This window comes from Rana temporaria, chromosome 4 (genome assembly GCF_905171775.1).
Source record: "Rana temporaria chromosome 4, aRanTem1.1, whole genome shotgun sequence".
Classification (NCBI taxonomy): Eukaryota; Metazoa; Chordata; class Amphibia; order Anura; family Ranidae; genus Rana; species Rana temporaria.
The window spans coordinates 379,596,864-379,621,033 of record NC_053492.1 but is presented as its reverse complement, the minus strand read 5'-3'; the positions used below and the strand labels follow the sequence as shown (position 1 = coordinate 379,621,033).

Sequence of the window (24,170 nt, the reverse complement as noted above, 5' to 3'; positions counted from 1 at the left end):
AATTTTATCAATTTACAAAATGCAAAGTAAGTGAACAGAAGAAAAATCTAAATCAAAGCAACATTTTGTGTGACCACCTTTGGCTTTCCTACCAGCATCAGTTTGTACACTTGTACACTTTGTACACTTGTACAAAGTTAGGATTTTGTGGAGTTAATGATCATCAATTTCATATACCCCAGAAGAAGTCCTTTTGGTGACGAAACTAGTCAGGCAGAGCTACACATGCCTGTCATCGTGCTACATGGATGTTTTTGGCGGACGGCGGAGTCATCCTGTGGTCGATCTGGGATAGTTTCCCCTATCTCCTATCTGTGACCAGTGTTGGGGAGTAAAAACTTCTAGCCTTTATGACCCTTTATAATAAAGAGTCCAGGCTATTTGGTAAGAGTCTATTCCTATTTGTGGTGGCAGTGTATTCACCTGGTGTAGGGATTCTGATTTGTCCTGAATACAAGATTTTTTCACTTAATTTGACACATGTGGAACTTATGATTTTGTCAGAAACCATGAATCAGACCGAGACAGAAGTACAGTTAAATCACACTTGTTTAATAATAATAATAAAAAGATAAACAGAGTAAGCGTAGTCAAAACATAGCCAGAGTTCAGGAACCAGATCGGATAGTCAGCCTAGCCAAATGTCATAGAGCCAGAGAAGAATGTAGTAGAACAGCAAGCGGGATCAGGAGCCAGAAGATATGTGTCAGCCAAGCAAGTCTTCAACAGGAACGCAGGAGATAGTCTCTGTGATGTTGACCAAGGTGGAGGCAGAGAGCAAGTGAACTGGAAGGCTTAAGTAGGCAGGACTAACGAGGCGGATCATCAACAGGTGAGTCATAGTTTATGTTTTTTTGTATCACAAGCACAGTATTTTGGTTGGAGTTTTGCATCAATTTCATATGTAGGTTGAAACACGGTCGTTAGTTGAAACAGAAACCGCTGCGTAGGAGGCTTAAAACTGGGTGAGGAACAGGAAACTCTGCTACTAAGGTGATGTTGAGGAAGACAGTTTCATGTCACAGGTCATAAACCATGGCAAGACTAAGCACAGTAACAAGACACAAGGTAGTTATACTGCATCAGCAAGGTCTCTCCCAGGCAAAGATTTTAACGCAGACTGGAGTTTCAAGATCTGCTGTTCAAGCTCTTTTGAAGAACCACAAAGTAACAGGCAACATTGGGGACCATGAACGTAGTGGTTGGTCAAAGAAACTTAATGCAGCAGATGATAGACACATCATGCTTACTTCCCTTGGACATTGGAAGATGTCCAGCAGTGCCACCAGTAAAGAACTGTCAGAAACCAGTGGGGACCAAGGTACACCCATCTACTGTTCAGAGAAGTCTGGCCAGAAGTGGTCTTCATGGGAGAATTGAGGCCAAAAAGCCATACCTCCAACATGGTGACAAATACAGTATAAGCAACTGAACTATGCACAAAAACATAGGAACTGGGGTGCAGCAGGTGCTCTGGACTGATGAGTCAAAATTTGAAATGTTTGACTGTAGCAGGAGGCAGTTTGTTCACTGAAATGCTGGAAAGCGGTACAATATTGAGTGTCTGCAGGCAATAGTGAAGCATGGTGGAGGTTCCTTGTAAATGTGGGGCTGCATTTCTGCAAACGGAGTTGGAGATTTGGTTTGGATTGATGGTGTCCTCAATGCTAAGAAATACAGGCAGACACTCATACATCATACCATATCATCAGGGAGAAGTGTGATTGGCCCCATATTTATTCTGCAGCAGGACAACATTTCCAAACAATGTAATTAACTACTATTTTCAGCGTAAAGTAAAACAAGTATTCCTGGACGTGATGGTTTGGCCCTCACAAAGCCCTAATCTCAAAATCATCAAGCCTGTCTGGTATTAGATGAAGAGACATAAGGATTTGAGGCAGCTATATCCACATGAGATCTGTGGTCAGTTTCCCAAGATGTTTAGAACAATGTACCTGCAGAGTTGCTTCAAAAACTGTGTTCAAGTGTACCTAGAAGATTTGGTGCTGTTTTTAGGGAAAGCTTGTCACACCAAATATTGATTTGATATGGATTTATTTTCTGTTCATTTACTTTCCATTTTGTTTATTGATAACAATTAACTATTAACACTTTCATTTCTCAAAGCTTTCTTAATTTACAAAAAAAATAAAAAATCACACCTGCCCTAGACTTTTGCTATATATATATATATATATATATATATATATATATATATATATATATATACACACAAGGCAATGGAGGAGAACTGCACACGGTATATAACGAGTGCCAGCAAACAGGTCTTCCCACCGACCATATATATAAGAGAAAAAGTTCAAGATTTGCTGCACTTAAAATCGTTTTATTTTTCAAATCTTCTCGTAAAGGACAGAACATATCTAACAATTTCATCAAAGTCATGTGATTTTAAACACTTCACACATTACATCACATATGGAATCATTTACATGGTTAATTGCTTACTAATCAGATCAAATTCACACAAGGTAATTTCAAGTATTTCACACCATAGATACAAAAAAGGGTTAATCCAGCTGGCCACAGCCTCAAAATTATCCAGGAGCAATCCCAGTGTCAGTCAAAAAAAAATGACATATATCATACAAAAAACATTTTTAGATATTAAATATACATGAAAAATAAAAAAAATATATATTGAAAAAATTAAATTTAAAAAAATAAAAACAAAAGGAAAAAAAATAATATAAACCCAAATATTAATCAATCAAAAAATTATAAATCATATAAATAGATATAAATCCAAATCAGTGTTTAGTCCATTAGGAGTGATAGTATTTAATATTTGGGTTTATATTAATTGTTTTTCCTTTTGGTTTTTATTATATTTTTTTTAATTTTATTTTTTTCAATATATATATTTTTTTGATTTTTCATGTATATTTAATATCTAAAAATGTTTTTTGTATGATATATGTCATTTTTTTTAGACTGAACTTTTTCTCTTATATATATGTATATAAATATAAAATTCTATTCTTGACAATTCTTCTCCTTTGGAATGGGCTGCTTTCAGTCAAGTAGACTTTATGACGACTGCCTGGAGGCTCCACTTGTGGCAGAGTTGTAGGGAAAGCTGCCTCCTTCTGCTTAATCAGTTTGGCAATGCAGCCAGGTTGATGATGTGAGGCACGTTTATAGTATATGGGACTACAGGATGGAGGTAAAAATCATGACCATCCCATGGGAATCAGGAGGGGTTGGAGGTAAAATCAAGGTGAAGTAAAATTCAGCTATATGTGCACTTCAAATATCCGATCATATGCAGAGGAATTCAAAGAAAAAATAAACAAAAGCTCAATTTCACCCAGTTTGTACTTTAGTTTATAAGTGTTCATTCAGTTCATTAATGTTTGTACGTTTTAGTAGGTGTTTATTTTTCGCCTAGGTATGTCTTTGCTTAATCAGTGTTGAGTTAAACACTTTGAGAAAACAGTTCAGCTTTCAAAGCAAAACATGAATTTACTGAACGCTATGATGAATGCAGCCTTCAATGCATGCAGTGATGTTTAAAAAAGGAGAACACACCAAATAGACTGCTATTTGTCTCTATTCATTCTCTGTTCAATGCTCTCATTGCCAAATATGTTTGACTTAGTAGACCTTGGTACAGCTGCACTGCATTCACAAAACAATGAATAAAACTAACATACAAACATACCACAAATGGTGATAAGACCCATGTGTTCTTCTAATTATAACTGGTTTGGACTACTGTATCAGGAACAAAGTTTTCCTAAAGGTGATCCTGTCAGCATAGAATCACTTTAAAGAATTAAATACCCGTAGTGAAAGGATCATTTATAGTTACATTTCCGGTCCACCATTTGTTCCTTCTCCACTGCTTGCCGACTGCTGCAGTTATTACACCAGCTGGATGGGTCAAATACCTGTTTCCCCCACTGCACACAATGGGTCTTCCTGCTTGTTCGTATGCCATACAAGTGACATACAAGCTAGCTAGAGGAACCACATCATGCAGTGGGGAGAAGATATTCCACACGCCCGGAAGAGTGGACTATATGCAGCAGTCAGTGTTTCCGGGCCACCAGGAAGATAATTATTATTTAATTTATTACAGGTATGACCTTGTGCTGACAGGGTCAACATTTGAAATAAAGAAAGATGGACTTTAAGTGCCTGTTCACACTACCGCGACTTGGGATCCGACTGTCGCCCCAAGTCGCGCAACATGAGAAATTACATTAAAGTGAATGAGAGCCGTCTTAATGCACACTACTGAAGTCGCTCCGACTTCAGAAAAGGTTCCTGTACTACTTCAAGGCGACTTGTACCCAGTGATTTCAATGGAAGTCGCCTCCAAAGTCGGATCAGTGTCTTAACTGAAGCAACTTTACAGGAAGAGAAAATTGTTTTCTCAGGCAAACCCCTCCCTCCCACAGAGCTGATTATTGTTTGATTGGCCACTGGCAAAGTTGTCTGTCCTGGAGGCGACTTGAAGATGCCTTGAAGTTGCCTAGAAGTTGCCTCAAGTTGCCTCGCAAAGTCGTGCCAACTTTCATGTCGCTGTAGTGTGAATCGCCACTTAAGGTGCCAACACAATACAACAATATATGTATATAAAAATATACATTTATATTTTTATAAATATTGTTGTATTGTGTTGCACCTTAAATGTCCATCTTTCTTTCTTTCAAATTATGACTATATCAATAGGATTTTGGTGCCCTTGGCAGGCCATTATTCCCAAATTTCTCTTGTGCTGTTACTGGACCACTCTAAGAATCATTTAAAGCGGAGGTCCACACAAAAAGTGAACCTCTGCTTTTCGGAAACCCAAATATCACATTTGGCACCTTTCAGGGGGTGCAGATACCTGTATAATACGGGTATTTGCACCCACTTACTGGAATAGACTCCCCCTTCCCCTCCCCCCGCTGTCTTCTGGGAAACACACAGGTCCCAGAACACAGCGGGGACTAGTGAGGACGTGTCGGGCAACTTGCGCATGCGCAGTAGGGAACCAGGCAGTGAAGCCGCAACGCTTCACTTCCTAATTCCCTCACAAGGATGGCGGCGGGGCAGCCGAGAGACGAGCGATTGCTCGGCTTCGGCTGCCGACATCGCGGGGCTCCCTTGACAGGTAACTGTCCATTTATTAAAAGTCAGCAGCTGCAATATTTGAAGCTGCTGGCTTTTAATATTTTTTTTTTTTTTTTTTTAGGTGGACCTCCGCTTGAAATTTTGGTACAATTTAACAATATATTGTGTAAGATGCACATTTCTTCAGCTAAAGTGACTTTAGAAGTATCATCAACCTCCATATCATCTGCTGCGTTTCTTTTTGTATACAATCAAAAGGATAACACAGGAGGATAAATGCAAATATACCTGTGCTTTCACTAAACATTATACATGTGTTCTTGTTCCTGTAGCATATGAAAAATGTCAATATGTTGTTACCTTTATGAAAGAGAATCCTGTTTCCTACAGAATGCGTTGCCTTGGGTTAGCATCCACCTTTGTTATAAATAGTTTTTTCTTGGCCACCACTGCATCGGACATTGTTTAGAGAAAGAAGACCTGCTGTACAATTAATAGCACTAAACCCTAAACCAGTGTTTCTCAATTTCCTTTTCGATCAGAGCACCCTTTAAAATGTTGCACAATCTTGAAGCACTCAATTCTAAATGTAAAAAATACATATTGCAGCAGCATCCACACACATAGGGCACCCAACAATAGAGGTAATTTATTCCTCCACCATTACAAACTGGTAGTCCCTCAGTTTCTCCCCCTCTCTCTGCTAATGTGATCCCAGTGCAGACAGAAAGAGGCAGAAGAGGGGCAAACAAGGATGCTGTTCAGGCGCCCAAAATCATCCTTATCTACTGATTATTTAATTGACTGTTAATAGGCTTGCACTGATACCGGTATCAGTGCCAATACTAAGCATTTCCATGAGTATTGGTATATGTGCAAATGCTCCAATAACTGAAACTGATACTTTCAAGTTCGCTCTTTCAACTGTCAGCGGGATTCCCCCACTGACAGCTAAAATTTTACCAAAAAGCAGACAATTACAGGTTATTATTCACCCTAAATGTCAACTTTGTCTTATTCATACCACTAGCCATCCTGTATGTATAATCCATCGTTCTTTTTTTTTTTATCTGATTGCTTACCTTGATTCGGCAGCATTTTGTGTTTCCGGGATCCTTTCCCCACGGGAGTGGGCGTGCCTTTACAATTCCCCGACTGAGCGCGATGTCTCCTGGGAGTGATGTGTCGAGACTCCCAGGAGATGCGTTGTAGTGTAATCCCAATGGGGCGTGACCTTCTCAGTACGCCGGCCGTTGTGATGGCAACTGTGTAGTGTTGACGACGATGCTCGCCGTCAACACTGCAAATGCGCGGGATAGAGCGGTGAATGCTGGGACGTCAGCATTCACCGTATCCCGGAAGGAAATCCTGGTGGGCTATAGAGTGCCCACAGTCAAGATGGAAACGTCCATCTATGAATTTTATAAAATATCTTTTGCGGGTAAAAGAAAATGCTGGCTGCTGCAATACTAGGACAGGCGAGTACCCGATTTGCAAAGGTAACAGCGGGAGAATCATCTGAAAAAAACAAACGGATTCCCGCAGAACCCCCGTGTAACGGCTACCCAGGTAGTTAGAGGGCATCAGCCGTTGGAGACGTCCTTTTCCCTGGCAAGTTGCGATATGCAAGTACCGCCGGTATATCCCCATCCATGAGATCCAGAGAGAGAGAGAGTCAGGGTCAGCTGTAAAATTAGCAGAATCATAATCCCATTGAATGCCCTTTCAAGAACGAGACAGGGATACGTTTTGAAGGGTCAAGTAGGACTCTTTATTTTCAAGTACACAGCACACTTTTATACAGAATTTGGAACATCCCACCCCCTTGCCATCAGAATAATTAACATGAGCCAATTATCTATCATTTAGCCTGACGAGGTGGCTAGGCGTCTCGTCTGCAATTCCCCACACATACAATGAACTTCAATCACATTCTAAAAGTCATTTAGTGGAGGTAATTATCTCCTAGAGACTGTCAGGGCACTAACCTTTCACGGTCACATTCCCCAGTTGACTCTGGGTGGAATCGAACCCAGGACCTCTCCATTGCTGGTCCAGGTCTTTGCCTCTGAGCCACTGCTCAGTGTTATTCTTCTTGCTGTCCGTTGGAGCCTGGTTCTGAACCTGTGCTACTTTGGACCAATCAGTGGCCTGAGCGGCCTATTTAAGCCAGCCCCTTCCTCCTTGCAAATTGCTGGTTCGTTGTCAGTGTTTGGAGTGTTTGCTGCTGGAAACCTTATCTGTGGATATCCTGTTTACCTGACCCTTGGCTTGCTCTCTGGATTGCTGCTCTCCTCAACCCTGTGACCCCGGCTTGAACTTTGGACTGTCTGACTTCTCTACCTCTGACCTTGGCTTTGAACTTTGGATACCCTACCTGCTCCAACCCCTGACCTTGGCTTGTTCTCTGGATTATTCTTCAGTCTTGTTCCTGTTTGAGCACCTTCTGTTTGGACTATCTCCTGTGTGCTTCTGAACAGCCTCCAGTGAGCTTCGGCTATCCAGTTCCCGGTCCACCTTGGATTCCCTCCTGCCACTGGACCCGGTGCCTCTTGGTGCGTCCTTCCTTCTGTCTCAAACCCCAGCGGGTGGATCGCATCGAGTCGCAAAGGTGAGCCGCCCTTGGCATCTCGGCCTCGGTAAGTAACGTTCCTGACAGAGACGTCCCATCTCTGACAACAACTATTAACCTGCAGAACACAATAACAAGGTATTTCACAAGCCGGCTCCACTTAGCATTTCAATAGCCTGAGCACAAGGGTCATTGTCCTATTGACCTAGTCAGGACAAAATAACCATCTTGTAATGTGTCCAGTATCTTCTGCAATGAACTGTCAGTAATGTCCCACTGTAGGATTATTATAGATGTCCAGGCAGAATACATAGTTCCGTTACACTGCTCCCCTTTTGTGGAACACTCCGGCAGACCTGGATTGATCCTTTTCGGGTCAACTTGGGGATGTCCGGTCTGCTGTTAGGGTAAAAGTTCAGTTTGCCTGGACAGTCCGTCGGCATTCCCATTGGCTTACCAGGTCGGTAGCTGAGGGTGAAGGTGAATAATGGAATTCAGTTCTGGAACAGTCACTTGCTTTGCTCTCTCAATGGCTCCCAAAACCTGTTGCTGATGCTCTTGGGACAGATAAGGCACCACCTGGATGCAAATCCCATTTAATCTTTTGACAATTTCCACCTGTTTGTGCATTTCAATGTTTAAGCCACGGGACATCTCATAATACATGACGTAGTGTCGTTGCATCTCTGATTTCTCACTGGCCAACTTGTCACATTCCCATTTTAGACTGTGATATTGTGCCGGATCTACAGTACATGTTAGGGAAGGTAGTCTTACCCGGGTCTCAGCAGCAAGCGAGTTGGTTCCAGCAACGCGGGTGGTCACGGGACAAGCAGCAGCAGGTGTAGGTAAATAAGCCGAAGTCAGAGGGCCAATGTCGTTGCCCAGCACAACCTCGGCAGGTAGGTTGTCCATGATACCAACTGTGGTCTTTCCTGACCCGGCTCCCCAGTCTAAGTGCACCTGGGTGGTGGGTACGCAAAATACAGCACCCCCTGCGACCCGGACGGCAACTGTGCGAGTGGACACGTTCTCTGGCTTTACCAGATGTTTTTGAATCAAAGTGATAGTAGTCCCGGTATCTCTTAGGCCTTGTGCTACTTGTCCATTCACCCGTACCTCCTGACGGTGATGCTGACGGTTATCTGGAGAGGCAGCTTGTATTGGGTCTGCCTCATACAAAATTCCCAGACATTCCTCCGGGCCCCCCTCGGTCTCCAGGCAGTGGGCCGCAGAGGGACGTGATGGAGTGACCTCTGTGTTGGGTGTTGTGCGTCTCCAGTTGTTATTTGTAGCTCTCAAAGGGCAATAATGAGCAATATGTCCCGTGTTGCTGCAGTGATGGCACGTCACCCTAGACGAATCCCGGGGGTAGTTGTTAGGCTCCTGAGGACGTGGTGGTCCTGGTGGGACTGGAGCCCGAAACTCTGGGCGTGGGGGGACGGTTGGAGTACGCGGTTATACCTTATGAGCCAGCCATGTAGTACCCTGGCTTACTTTCCTTGTTTCCGCCTACTTATCTGCTAGCCGAGCCGCCTCGTTTAAGTTAGCGGGACGGCGATCTCGTATCCAGTCTTGTATGTCTGCGGCCAGGTCTTAGAAGAAATGTTCCATTAGGAACAGCTGCAATACTTCCTCCCCGGTGTTGGCCTTGCACCCTTGGACCCAAAGGGATGCCACCCTTTGTAACTGGTTGGCCCATTCCATGTGGGAGTCCACAGCCTTCTTCTTGGACTCCCGGAAGCAACGGCGGTAGGCTTCTGGAGTTACGGCGTATCGGGTTAGCAGCGCCTTTTTAACTTGCTGATATTGTAAAATATCCTCTGGAGCAAGAGCCCGAAAGGCTTCATTGGCTTTGCCCGACAATTTCCCAGACAAAATAGTGACCCATTGGTCTGGTGGTACCTGGTGTAGTGAGCACTGCCTCTCAAAATCAGCCAAATATCCATCTATTTCCTCCTCACTTTCTACAAAAGCTTTAAATGCAGTGAACGGTATTTTCTTTCCTGTAGCAGCGGGTGGGGGGGAGGAACTGCATGTGTAATGGGCTGTCTAGCTCTTACCAGTTCCAGCTCTTGTCCCCTCTTAGTTTGTATCTCCTCCCTCGCTTCCCGGAACAGCTGGTTTATTAGTTCCACGGACGTTTCTGGATACAAGGATAATCTCCGCTGTACAATCCCAGTAATTACATCTTCTTCGCTGACCGGTGCAAGGGGCTCCGTTCCTTCCATGGATTCATCCATTTCGTCCAGCTCCAGCAGGTCAGCTATCAGCTCCCTCCGTGGTCTGTTACTGGCACTCCTACCACGACTCTCCAATAAATCTTTTAGTGTGGATCTTTTCAGCCTGGCGTAGTGAGACTCCATTCAGAACTTGCTCTTTGGATAAAAGGACCATCCCACCGCTGCCAACCAATGTAACGGCTACCCAGGTAGTGAGAGGGTATCAGCCATTGGAGACGTCCTTTTCCCTGGCAAGTTGCGATATGCAAGTACCGCCGGTATATCCCCATCCACGAGATCCAGAGAGAGTCAGGTTCAGCTGTAAAATGAGCAGAATCATAATCCCATCGAATGCCCTTTCAAGAACGAGACAGGGCTACGTTTTGAAGGGTCAAGTAGGACTCTTTATTTTCAAGTACACAGCACACTTTTATACAGAATTTGGAACATCCCACCCCCTTGCCATCAGAATAATTAACATGAGCCAATTATCTATCATTTAGCCTGACGAGGTGGCTAGGCGTCTCATCTGCAATTCCCCACACATACAATGAACTTCAATCACATTCTAAAAGTCATTTAGTGGAGGTAATTATCTCTTAGAGACGTCCCGTCTCTGACAACAACTATTAACCTGCAGAACACAATAACAAGGTATTTCACAGGCCGGCTCCACTTAGCATTTCAATAGCCTGAGCTAAGCATTGAAGGGTCATTGTCCTATTGACCTAGTCAGGACAAAATAACCCACTTGTAATGTGTCCAGTATCTTCTGCAATGAACTGTCAGTAATGTCCCACTGTAGGATTATTATAGATGTCCAGGCAGAATACATAGTTCCGTTACACCCCGCTTTAACCACTTACCCCCCGGACCATATTGCTGCCCAAAGACCAGAGTACTTTTTGCGATTCGGGACTGCGCCGCTTTAACTGACAATTGCGCGGTCGTGCGACGTGGCTCCCAAACAAAATTGGCGTCCTTTTTTTCCCACAAATAGAGCTTTATTTTTGTGGTATTTGATCACCTCTGCGTTTTTTATTTTTTGCGCTATAAACAAAAATAGAGCGACAATTTTGAAAAAAAATGAATATTTTTTACTTTTTGCTGCAATAAATATCCGCCAAAAATATATAAAAAAACATTTTTTTTCCTCAGTTTAGGCCGATACATATTCTTCTACCTATTTTTCGTAAAAAAAAATCGCAATGAGCATTTATTGATTGGTTTGCGCAAATGTTATAGCGTTTACTAAATAGGGGGTATTTTTATGGCATTTTTATTAATATATTTTTTTACTAGTAATGGCGGCGATCAGCGATTTTTTTTCGGTACTGAGACATTATGGCGGACACTTCGGACACTTTTGACACATTTTTGGGACCATTGGCATTTTTATAGCGATCAGTGCTATAAAAATGCATTGGATTACTATAAAAATGCCACTGGCAGTGAAGGGGTTAACACTAGGGGGCGGGGAAGGGGTTAAGTATGTTCCCTGGGTGTTATCTTACTGTGGGGGGGGGTGGCCTCACTAGGGGAAACACTGATCCTCTGTTCATACATTGTATGAACAGAAGATCAGCATTTCCCCCGCTGACAGGACCGAGAGCTGTGTGTTTACACACACAGCTCCCGGTCCCCGCTCTGTAACAAGCAATCGCGGGTGCCCGGCGGCGATCGAGCCCGCCGGGCACACGCACGGGAGTCGGGGGCGAGCGGGCGGCGCGCACGCGCCCCCTAGTGGCGGCTAGAAGAGAGGACGTTATACTACGTGCTCTCGCCTAGGACAGCCACCTTGCCGACGTAGAACGGCGGTGCGTGGTCGGGAAGTAGTTAAGGAGCGGGCCGCCATTTCCCTAACAACTGATGACTCATTCAGCTGTTAGTGGGGTTCCCCTTTGACAACTGAAAACAGAAGTAAAAAAAAGAAAACCAACTGGGCAATGTTTATCAACAACATTACTCAGCTGCTTAAACAGAAGGATAAAAATAAACATTGCTTTATTTTGTATCCTACTGTTTATTCATCTACAGATCAAAGAGATTGAAATTCCATCTGCAGATGAAGTCAATTTAAAGCAACCTGTCAAGTACAAAAAAGTAGGGCTGTGGAAATTAACTATTAATTCATTGATTAATCTTTAATTTTTTTGATTGATCAAAATTCTTTTGATTGGTACTCACCTCTCCGCCAGCTTCCGGGCCTTCAGGGAGTTCCGTCGGAGATCCGGTGATGTCACGGACACCGGCGGGGCTTGCCGTGTTCATCTGAAGGGCTCCTTGCTGTGCCTTCATATCTACATGCCGGCAGGACCTTACTATCTGCCACACGCAAGGGCTGTTACACTTCCCTCTATCACTTCCCTCTATCAACCTGGGATTCTACAGCCATCCACTGGGAGTTGTGATAGTTCCCTTCACGGCACATCTACATGCCGACGGCCTGATGTTAACCTCTCCTCATCTGGATTCAGCAGTGGTATCGTTGTACACATTTTTTTACCAGTATCATACTTAGCTACATGTTTTTATGACTGCTTTTACTACCGTTTTGGTATTACTCGCACCATTTTTACAGTTTATGTAGCTACATCGATTTTATCTCCAGTGCAATATTTATTTTGTTACCTACTTGAAGACTATAAAAGTTTTAATGCTATTTCATCGAGTTCTTCCTTTGTGTGTTTTTTGTATCCTGCTATCCATTTTTCCAGTGGTTGGTAGCTGCACTGGGAATCAGCCTGCAAGGAGGAGATCAGCTAAAAGTAGTTGGATCTGTATGTGCGTTATAATTAATCGAAATTAGTTGATTAATCGATTAAAAAAAATCGATTAATCGAACACAAACATTTTGATCAGTAACAGCCCTACAAAAAAGGTTGTTTTTTTTTTTTTTTTTTTTTTTTTATTAAATGTTCCTCTGGTTAACCCATTATTAACCCTTAATTTACTCTATTTACCCCTAATTACCTCCCAATTCTCCTTATCCATTTAATTATTAGTTTCCTGCTGATTTATTTTTTTGTTCACTTCTATTTTATAAAGTAAACTATTAATAAAACCTTTTTTGTTTTTGTTGGCTTTGTTAATATTTTTACACATTTAACATATATACACATTTTACATTGAAAAAAGCACAATATATATCTATAGATATAGATTATGGGGCGGATTCACATACATCGGCGCATATTTCTGCCGGCGTAGCGCATCTCATATGCGCTACGCTGACGTAACAGAGAGGCAAGCACAGTATTCACAAAGCACTTGCTCCCAACGTTACGCCGGCGTAACGTAAATTTGTAGACGTAAGCCGGCCTAATTCAAAGTAGGTGGAAGTGGGCGTGATCCATTTAGATGAAGCGTGACCCCATGCAAATGATAGGCAGAACGAACGGCGCATGCGCAGTCTCGTGGACGTATTCCAGTGCGCATGCTCAGAATCACGTTGAATATACTCCCTAAGATACGACGGCTCAATGCCTACGACGTGGACATAACCTACGCCCAGCCCTATTCATGTACTACTACGTAAACGACGTAAAATACGACGGCTGTTCCCTGGTCCATACCTTTGCATGACTTACACATGCTTTATGAGGCTTAACTTTACGTCGGACGTACGACTTACGTAAACCGCGTATTTTAATGCGCCGGGCGCAAGTACGTTCGTGAATCGGCGTATTTCTCCCTGATTTGCATATTCGAGTCGTAAATCAATGGGAGCGCCCCTTGCGGTCAGCATAAATATGCGCCCAAGATACGACGGCGTAGGAAACTTACGTCGGTCGGAGGAAGCCTATTTTCAGGCGTATCTAGTTCTATGAGCACGGCGCCTAGATACGACGGCGCACATTTACACTTACGCAGCGTATCTCGAGATACGTCGGCGTAAGTGTTACGTGAATCCGGGCCTATATATCTATATCTATAGATATATATCTATCATTTGTAAATACCTTTTTAATGCTTTGTACCATTGCTGACAGCTGAAGAGTAAACAAAACAGTTGCCAGCAGGTATCGGTATTTGGTATTGGCAAGTACTAACAAAAGTATCGGGAATTGTACTAGCTATTATAAAAATGGAATCGTTTTACTGTAAAAAAAAAAAAAAAAAAATGGAATCGTTGCATCCCTAGTTGTTAGGATGCCAATGGCTGATCTGCACCGTGCCCAAGGTTGTAATGCTGCTAAATAAAAATCTGTGACTTAGTGTAACAAAAAGGCAAGCTTGATTCACTCAATGGCAATTTTTGGGAAATTCGTGGCACCCTCATTTAAAAAGGCTGCTCTAAACAGATGACATTTACTTTCCTAAAGCCCTTATTATCACAAGCCATACAAAATATTGTGCATCATGAATCTGTGCTTCCCTCTGAACACTTCAGCTTCCTCCACCTCCAACAACTTACCAGATCAAAATGATCAACTTTGCAGTTGGTCTAGGATCACTTTATGGAAATATCACAATATCCTTCTCCAGGAAACACTCAACTCTTCAGGAAAGCTCTGTTTTACATACCACCTTTGTAACCTTCCATGAGTTCCCTGGTCCCAGGCGTACTTTCAAATTACCCGCATTGTATCTTTAGTTTGAATCCTTAAACCAAGATACAACGGCATCTGGGTTAGATCCGACAGGTGTACGTCCTCGTACGCCTTCGGATCTAAGATGCAATACTTCGGCGTCCGCTGGGTGGCGTTCACGTCGTTTTCCGCGTCGGGTATGCAAATGAGCTATTTCCGACGATCCACGAACATACGCGCGGCCGTCGCATTCTCTTACGTCGTCTCTAGTCGGCTTTTTCCGGCGTATAGTTTAAGCTGCTATTTTGCGGCGTATAGTTAGACTTGCCATGTTAAGTATGGCCGTCGTTCCCGCGTCAAAATTTTAATTATTTTTTTGCGTAAGTCGTCCGTGAATTGGGATGGACGTAATTCACGTCTAAGTTAAAAAATGACGTCGTTGCGACGTCATTTAGCGCAATGCACGGCGGAAATTTAGAAACGGAGCATGCGCAATTCATTCGGTGCGGGGACGCGCTTCATTTAAATGAAACACGCCCCCTAATCGCCGATTTGAATTCCGCCGCCACAAATACACTACGCCACCGTAACTTACGGCGCAAAATCTTTGAGGATTCGAAAGAACGCCAGGTAAGGTACGGCGGCGTAGCGTATCTCTGATACGCTGCGCCGATCTATATCTATGTGGATCTGGCCCAAAGCTTTTTTTTTGCTTTTTTTTTTTGGGCAGAGTGGAGATGGACTAGAACAACTATTAGGTTTTTATTGCTTATAGAAAATAATTCAATCCGGATGGCCGCACTCCAACAACGATTTCTTTATTGGTTAAAAAACATACAGCAAAAGATGCGATCGACGGCTAACATGTTTCACACCGTAACTACTGGTGCTTACTCATAGCTATGAGTAAGCACCAGTAGTTATGGTGTGAAACATGTCAGCCATTAATTGTATCTTTTGCTGTATGTTTTTTAACCAATAAAGAAATCGTTGTTGGAGTGCGGCCATCCGGATTTAATTTTTTTTTATATGCTACTTTGCATACTGAGCCAGCACCATCATTCTGAGGAGGAGAAGATTTTTTGTGGTCCAAACACCTGGAGCGGGTTCTTTTTCCAGGTTTTTATTGCTGACTGTGTCCCAGTTAGGTAAATTCACCCTCTCTATTTGTACTATTATTATGTAAAGTGAACGGAAAAGAAAATCCCAAATTTTGGGTTGTCCCTAGACTGCCAGGTGCAATAGTGTCAATGTGCCTGAAGCTGGCATTGGATAGAAAAAGGTCCTGGACTGCCGCACTCCTTTAAACGATGTCTTTATTATACAAATAAAATCCAAAAAACAACCAAAGTGATGCAGTCAAAATGAAGTAAACAACAGGAAAAAGGTGGCTGACATGTTTCACATCATGTGTTGCTTACTCGTAGCCTGAAGCTGGCAGTCTTGTGCAAATGCACAGAAATCGCCCCGCACATGCGCATATGTGTCGCAGGTCTCTTACAGCTCCTAGATACCTGGAAGACACTGGCGGCGCAGAGTCAGGAGGCTACAGGCAGTATTGCTGGAAACAGGAAATATCTTCAGTAGAGGAAACCATACACCATACATTGTACATTGTACAACTTTCTTTAGATCTACTATTAGCTATCTAGTGCAAGGGCATGCCTGACTGAAGAAGAATTGAGTAGATTGTTTAGGTTTGTCCTTGCATTACATAGTTTTGTAGATTACATAGTGTATGGCCAGCTTTAGATGCTTTTTGGACAAGTGCAAATGGATTTTTTTTGTGAAAGTGCATTCATACTGTATACCTTCATCTTTCTAGTGTAACATGGATTTTTTTTCTAACGCGTGTTATTGCTTTCATAATATTGACTCTCCTCTGGAATGGAAATCTTTACTATGCAGTTCACATTTTAAAGAGCTCCTATGAATGAGTGGATCATGCAATTCTTTTAATGCCAGAATTCACTGTATGTTTTGCAGATACACCCGTGACATAACAACTAGACGTGTGATCTTTTATGATTCCTCTTTTTTTAAAACCTATTCTTTTACCATAGAAGCCAAGCTGTCACGAGTAGTGCAATTTAACAAGTGTGTTGTATAAAGTCGTGTGATTGTTATTGTTTAGGGCGGTACTGGGAGACGGTGGAAAGGTTGAAGATTAATCAGTTTTATGCGGCGCCAACAGCAATACGTCTGCTGCTAAAATATGGAGATGAGTGGGTGAAGAAATATAATAGGTCGTCTCTGAAAACGTTGGGCTCAGGTATGTAGAGAATAACAGTAAAATTACATAATATCAATGTGATAACATAATTGCAGTAAAATGTATATAGAAAAGGGAGTAAGTCACAGTTACCCATATCCAATGGTGGATCAATATTGGGCTGAAACAAGTCGCCATCCAGAGACCACTGATTCAACGGGGGCTCATCATTGTTGGCACTAAGTTCTTCTATCTTAGTAAAGCTGAACTCCATGTATGATCTTTGTTACAGCCTTACTTTGGTCCAAGTGTGTATATCACATACCTGAGGGGCCACTGGGGAAGCTGACGATCATTGTAGTAGTCCGTGCTTCTATAGTGATAGCTGTCCCTAATTGGATGAGATGGAGATAGGGGTTGGTGATGTTATGATCTCCACCTTGTCCAATCAAAGAATGCCTTGTATTCATTGAAAAAAATTGCAAGGCATTCTGTGAATGGTGCCAGTACCCAGTGAGTGAAGCTACTACAGTGATTGTCAGCTTCCCTGGTTGCCCCTCAGGTGTGGGATATGCATGCTTATATTGGCCTAATCTGGACCCCCCACCTCCTTCATTTCATTATGTAGTAGCATACATGGCTAATGTGTGAAGCGAGGGGGTGATACAGAAATAGAGACAGTGCTGGAAGATATGCATTTTAGTAATATTGTTACCATGTATGTTAATTTGTGCTTTTTATGTGCAGATAGAGTATCCTTTGGTCTGTACGTCTACTACCTTCAGGGCCGCTGATAAGGCAGGACAGCCAGCCCACCTGTACTGGGCCCGGGCCCCATCAGTTCAAAAGGGGGGCCCCCTTACACCTCTACGCACTCAGTAGCCTTCAAACCTCTACGCACTCAGCCCCCCTCACACCTCTATGCACTCAGCCCACTTACACCTCTATGCACCCAGCTCCCCTCACATGTCTATGCACTGAGCCCCCCCTCACACCTCTACACACTCAGCCACCCTCACACCTTTACGCACTCAGCCCCCCTCACACCTCTACACACTCAGCCCCCTTACACCTCTATGCACTCAGCCCCCTTACACCTTTATGCACTCAGCCCCCTTACACCTCTATGCATTCAGCTCCCCTCACACATCTACGCACGCAGCCCCCCCTCACACCTCTACGCACTCAGCCCCCCCTCACACCTCTACGCACTCAGCCCCCTTACACCTCTATGCACTCAGCTCCCCTCACACCTCAATGCACTCAGCCCCCTTCACACCTCTATGCACTCAGTCCCCCACACACAACTAGGCGCTCAGCACCCTCACACTTTTACTCACTCAGCCCCCTCACACATCTACGCACTCAGCCCCCCTCACACCTATACGCACTGACCCCCCCTCATACCTCTATGCACTCAGCCCCCCTCACACCTCTATGCACTCAGCCCCCCTCACACCTCTACGCACTCAGCCCCCTCACACCTCTACGCACTCAGCCCCCTTTACACCTCTACGCACTCAGTCCCCCTCACACATCTAAGCACTCAGGCTCCCTCACACCTCTATGCACTCGGTCCCCCTCACACGTCTAGGCACTCAGCCCCCTCACACCTCTACACACTCAGCCCCCCCTCACACCACCTTTGAGGTCCATGAATACACATAGTACCCAGTATAACATAGATTGTGTCATGTAGCAATGCATGACACACGGTTTTAAAAAGAAACATAATAATAAAATAGAAATGAACATGTTTAACTTGACATATTTAATAAACATAATTGATACAGAAGAGAGCATTTGATAAATGAATTAAATACATATACAAATCCAATAATGTATAAGCATCATAGAACAAATTAAATCATACAATAAAGTGTATAATTTAAAAAGAGCTAGGCTTGGCATCCTTGAATCAGAAGACTCATGTGTCTCGAAGCGTTTTGTGGCAGTTAGAGCCACTCATCAGGAGAGGGATGCATGTACTTTAGCTGCAGAGCAAGATGAAAAAAAAAATGGATAAATAAATAAATACTTAAAGGGTGTTCCGTAAACTCTATAAGAGTGAACTAAGGACTAATATGTTACCTATGGTGAAACCCATGTATATGTATAAAAAAGCCAAGCGATTTTCCACAATGGAATGTGATAGTGGCTCTGTAAAAAGTACACATGAGGGGTGCACATGCAAGAAGCAGCCAGAGGTGACAGTAAAGTGCCTGACTGTGATCTGAATAACACAGAACATCAGCCCTGCCTTGCCCCCGTCCCTGATAGCTGGCCTGACACCCCCCCAATGTGTGGCACCCAGGGTGGCCCAAACCACCCACCCTCCCCCACCCCCCATAGGTACGCCACTGGGGCTGGTAAATCTGTCATTCCTTTCCTGAATGAACACAGTGAGATTTGTGCTAGAAGGGGGAATTTGTGCTGGAAGGTGGCATTCGAAGTGGGGGGGGATGTGTAATAGGAGGGAACATTTTCAGGGTACATGATTTGTGCTAGGAGGGGTAAATGGTATTTTTTTTGGGGGGGGGGGGGTGTCAGAGCTGTGGGGATTTAGGGGATGGGGGGGGGGGCAAAGATTTGTGCTGAGAGGGAGGATTTCGGCAGGGAGGCGGATTTGTACTGGGAGGAAGGGGGTAAGCATGCAGATTATTACACAGTGCTTTTGTGGGGGGATTTTTTGCTGACACATAAAGCTCATACATCTGGGGGGGGGGGAGCAATTTGGCACGTTCGCTCTGGGCTGTAGATGACCTTGTCCTGGTACTGCCACAATATGCAGGTATATGGGAATCCATGGTGACAAGTACACACACACACACATGCAAATGTAGGTTGAACTGATGTACCCGTGTGTTTATTCAACCTTATCAATTATGAAACTATGTAACAACTAACATTTGTATAGTCAGTGTTGGTTTCTATGCACTGCGGTTACAAATTGATAGCATCAAAGAAAGTGTAAATGCCTTTGCTTTATTGCAGGAGAACGTTGAAATCCTTAGTTTTCATTAAGATAAAACTACCAACTGATGCTGTGAGTTAAATATTGTCTTATTTATGAAACTGTTCTAGAATAACACTCCAGAAAAGAATTTGCATGAGGGTTATTGGAGTTTAGCGTTTGGCAGCGTTGCTATAAATTACACCCAACCAGGCACAGAAATTCCGCTGTCATTATCACTAACACATTGCTGTAGCTCCTGCCGAGCCGTGTGATATTGTCACATGCTTGGAAAAAGTTGCCCTTTTTGAACTTGTTTCTTCTTGTCCTAGTTTGCCAGGTCACTCCTATTGATGTACAAAATGCAGTATGCTTCACTGACTTAATTCTTCTTGGATTTTGCTTTGCAGTGGGTGAGCCAATAAACCACGAAGCGTGGGAATGGTTTAACAATGTTGTTGGAGAGAGAAGATGCACCCTTGTGGACACCTGGTGGCAGACAGGTAAACGGTGGTACTATTGTACATTTTAGGAGCAAATTGGCCCTAATTTAAAGGAGAACTATAATGGTTTCCTTTTGTCAGTTTTATTTATTTAAACCTAACGGCCAGTTCACACCTGATTCCTGTGGGACTGTTTCAACCCATTCATTTAAATTGGCTGAAACTGCACAAAAAGTAGTGCATGCAACACTTTTCAAAAACACGCCTCACCAAATTGCATGGTACTGGGATATCAAGCATCCAGGCAAATGCCCTGCGTTTGTGATCTGCATTAGGGGTGTTGATAGAAATATATCGACACCCACAGCAGATTGCACACCTAGTGCATTTTTTTTAAAGGTGGTGCAGGAAACACACATAGAACTTGGGTTTTCGCACTGCGTTCTGGTGTGAACGAGCCCTAGAGATTTTGTAATTATTTTTTATTCATACATAATCTTGGTATTGAAAATAAATATTTAATACAGGGTGCACCCATAACATGCTGTCTTTGGCTGAAACTGGAGACAGCGTCTGAGTCACTACTCTGAGGCCCATCCACACTATAACACAGCATATGCGGCTTCATACATTCAAAATTAATGTTTTGTCAATGCATAGATAATTAATTAAGCACTGCGTGATTTTTCTCAAATCAGGACAACACAATGCAGAGAGCTTCTGCATATATGCCTTGCGGTGAATAACTTTGCACTGCAATGCTTGCAGTGCCTATCCACACTGCATTATAACGTGGGTCATGATGCATGTTGTAAAATGAATGAGCCTTCATTCAGCTTTATGTGTAATTTAAGCTTTAGCTTTTTAGCTCTGTAATCACAATATAGAACGGTACATTATGCTTTGTTCATTTTTTTATTCCTGAAGTTTACAACCACTTTAAGGTAGATATCCATCTATATTTTGGCCAGGCTTACTTTTTGTAAGGCTACATTTTCTTGCTAATAGTGTATTTGTGAGCTATGCATCTATTTATTTGCGAAAAGTGAGAAAACCAGTGAATATGCAATATTCAAAACCCACTGACGAAAATAATGCCTTAGAAAAATAACACTGCATGTTCTCAAGTTATCTTGAGAACATGCAGTGCACTTTATTAAGACTGGAGGTATATAAAAGGAATTTGTGTGTGTGTAAAGTCTCCCAACCTTGACTGTCCTTACATGCTGTTGTAAACTTTTTTCATGTGATTGTATGCCTGTTCTACAGTAGACCCTGTCTGCCATGGAAATGTATACTCCTAAGCACACAAGAAATTACAAGTTACATTTCATGAATGTGGTGGACATTTGGTACAATATATCTGTCCCCCATCCCAGAGGTATTACACTGATGGTCGGAATAGTAATCCATACCTGTGCTCAATTTAATCTTTCATAGAAGCTTACCCTTGTAGAATATGTTGTGACTTTAAAATACTTTTTTCACAATCACAAGAAAGCTTGCATCGCCCAGAAGCACATACATTTTGGATCCCCCACCACTCTGTGCAGTTGTGAGGAGCAATGGCATTACCTCTTACTTCTGAGTATGGAGGAGACTATAACTTATGCCACGTACACACAAACGTTTTTCATGCCATGGAAAAAAACAACGTTTTTCTCAATGTGATTCCTCTCAAGCCTGCCTTGCATACACACCATCATGATAAAAAATGCTCGAGCAAAGCGCAGTGACGTACGACGGCACTATAAAGGGGAAGTTCCATTCAAATGGTGCCACCCTTTGGGATGATTATGCAAATTTCCCTTCTCCTAACTTGCTTCTGGGCATGCATGTTTTTTTCCCCGTCGTTAAAGCCTACACACGACCGTTTTTCATGACAACGTGAAAAACGACGAGAAAAAATAGCAGGTTCTAAATTTTTAATGCCCATTTTTCTTGTCGAGAAAATACTCACTTGTCATGAAAAATGGTCATGTGTACGCGGCATTACCTTATTTTCTCAATTAACCTATTCTCTGAATGATGCCCGTGTTGAGCGGCTGACCTCTTGTGTTCAAAATGCAGCAGGGCAGCCGCTCGGCACAGGACCCCAAAGCTAGTGAAGATGACAGAAGTATTGGTGTATACTACAGTGATTTGCAGGTTTTTGAGGGACCCCACAAGTATAGTATATTTATATTTACATTGACCCAAGCTGGAGAAATGAAACTAGGTAAATAAATACATACTTGGAAGTCTTCTTTAAATATTAAAAAATCTGAGTTTTTTTGTAGTTGGATGAATTATAAGAGACTCTTCAGCATTTTACAGTAACTGTTTGGCTAAAAAGTTAGTGATGGTGACCTATAACCCAATGCCTGCTTGTCACATAAGGAACATACCACTCTTCTGCTAGTATGGCCTTCAACATAACAATAAACCTGCACAATGGGAACTAAAAACACCCTAATCCAAGAACTTTAACAAAATCAACATTAGGGACTTGAGGCACACGAGAAAGATGTAGGCTGCCTATGCCTGCTTCTTTCTGAAAAACATATGTAGTGCTCACCCCATAGGAGCCACTAAATAGTATAGGACCTACTCCAACCTTCAGAACACTGTGACCCTTTTGACATTCTAGGTTTAGTAATGTACCTTGCAACCACACCAAGGAGTTTGTCAGAACTAGTTTTCAGCATACAAAAAAAAAATGCATTAGGCAAAATAATAAAATATAATTTTTCTGTATTGACACAACTTAAACTAGTAACAATGTCAACAATCAGATGTTTCAACTGCTGTAAACAGGTAGACAAACAGTTAAAAATGGTAAATGTCATATAACTGACATAAAATGAACTAGCTAACTGGACTCAGCCTAGTTGTAACAATAACCCTGAAGTGCAACTATGGCAGTTAGAATACTAAAATATGGGATCAGGAGGCAATGCTGCCACAGAGCACCCAGGGATATGCTAGGCATGGGCTGTAGTAAAGGAAGGGGTGGAAAAGGAGGATAGCAATTCTGGGGAATAACAATATCCTAACGTCCTTATGAATGTCCTACAGGGGATTCTAGATTTTCTGCCGGCATCGTTGGGGCCTTATTATTGTCTTGGAGGCACTTAACGATAATGCTGATGGTTCTGCTAACTAGAGAGGTATTTATGGAGAATGTACAGTAGTCTAGTAGGTGGAGTTCTGCTCTCATTATACTAACAGTATAACTGGGCTTGCTCTTAGAGTGATGTGATATAACTGGGCCTGCTTTCTGAGTGATGTGATAAAACTGGGCACACGGCCCCCTCACCAAACCTTACATGTGACAGTAGTCCTGCTGATACTCCTGTGCTGGCAAAGATGGTCCTTGTGCAACTGAAGACATACATTGGTGTGGTGGCCGCTGTACAACTGAAAGCTTTCAATGGTGTGACTGTTGCACTTCAGAAAGCATTCACTGGTGTAATGCCGTTTAAGGACATTTGTGATGACCGCTGCACTGATGTGTCACAGGAAAACTGCCACTGAGAAGGGACAGCCTCTGTGTAACTGTGGGCCTTACCTTTCTGAAGATGCTGGTTCAACCTAATGTGCTCAGTACGGTCCCACACTGCCAAGAGAGAGAACCTACCCAAAGCAATTCCTTTAAGGCCTTCTGAAACTGCTTCTACCACAGCGCTTCTTGGGAGTTTCACACAAGGCTTTCTGGGAGTTGCAGTTTAATCAGGCCACAATACTATGTTAGAAGGTGGTTTCTAAAGTGGTTCTGAAAGTCTCATAATTCTCTTCTTCGTATTCAGTGGTAATCCCCATCTAGTGGTCAAGAAAGGGCACCATATTATTACAGCTCCGGTATTAGGAGAAGGTGAAAGTCATTAGGCACAGTAGTGTCACCTCTCCTCCATACTTGCATAACCCATTACTTCCCTTGCTTTGTTAAGTTGCACAGTTTATTGATGATGGGCCCAGACAATTGACTCTTGCAAAGTTTCCACAAAAAGGTCATTCTATTTGAGCTGAGTCTGAGGTTAGTTCAGATTTTGTAGTGTAGCATGCAAAAACAGTGGGCAGCCCAGATTTTCCCTTCCATCTGATACCTGTTTGAAAACCCGCCCTCAAGTTCCCCATTCTTGCTGATGCCACCGATAGTATAGATA

At 42.9% G+C, this 24,170-nt stretch overlaps 1 protein-coding gene across 2 annotated transcripts in view; it reads left to right on the top strand.

Moving 5' to 3' along the window:
- Positions 1-24,170, top strand: part of ACSS1 (acyl-CoA synthetase short chain family member 1) — a 218,870-nt gene that overhangs the window by 130,886 nt on the left and 63,814 nt on the right. For both annotated transcript variants that reach the window (XM_040351016.1, XM_040351015.1), the window contains exons 7-8: positions 16,552-16,689; positions 19,993-20,085. In XM_040351016.1, the coding sequence (XP_040206950.1) occupies positions 16,552-16,689; positions 19,993-20,085 (231 nt within the window). The remainder of the gene's footprint in view (positions 1-16,551; positions 16,690-19,992; positions 20,086-24,170) is intronic.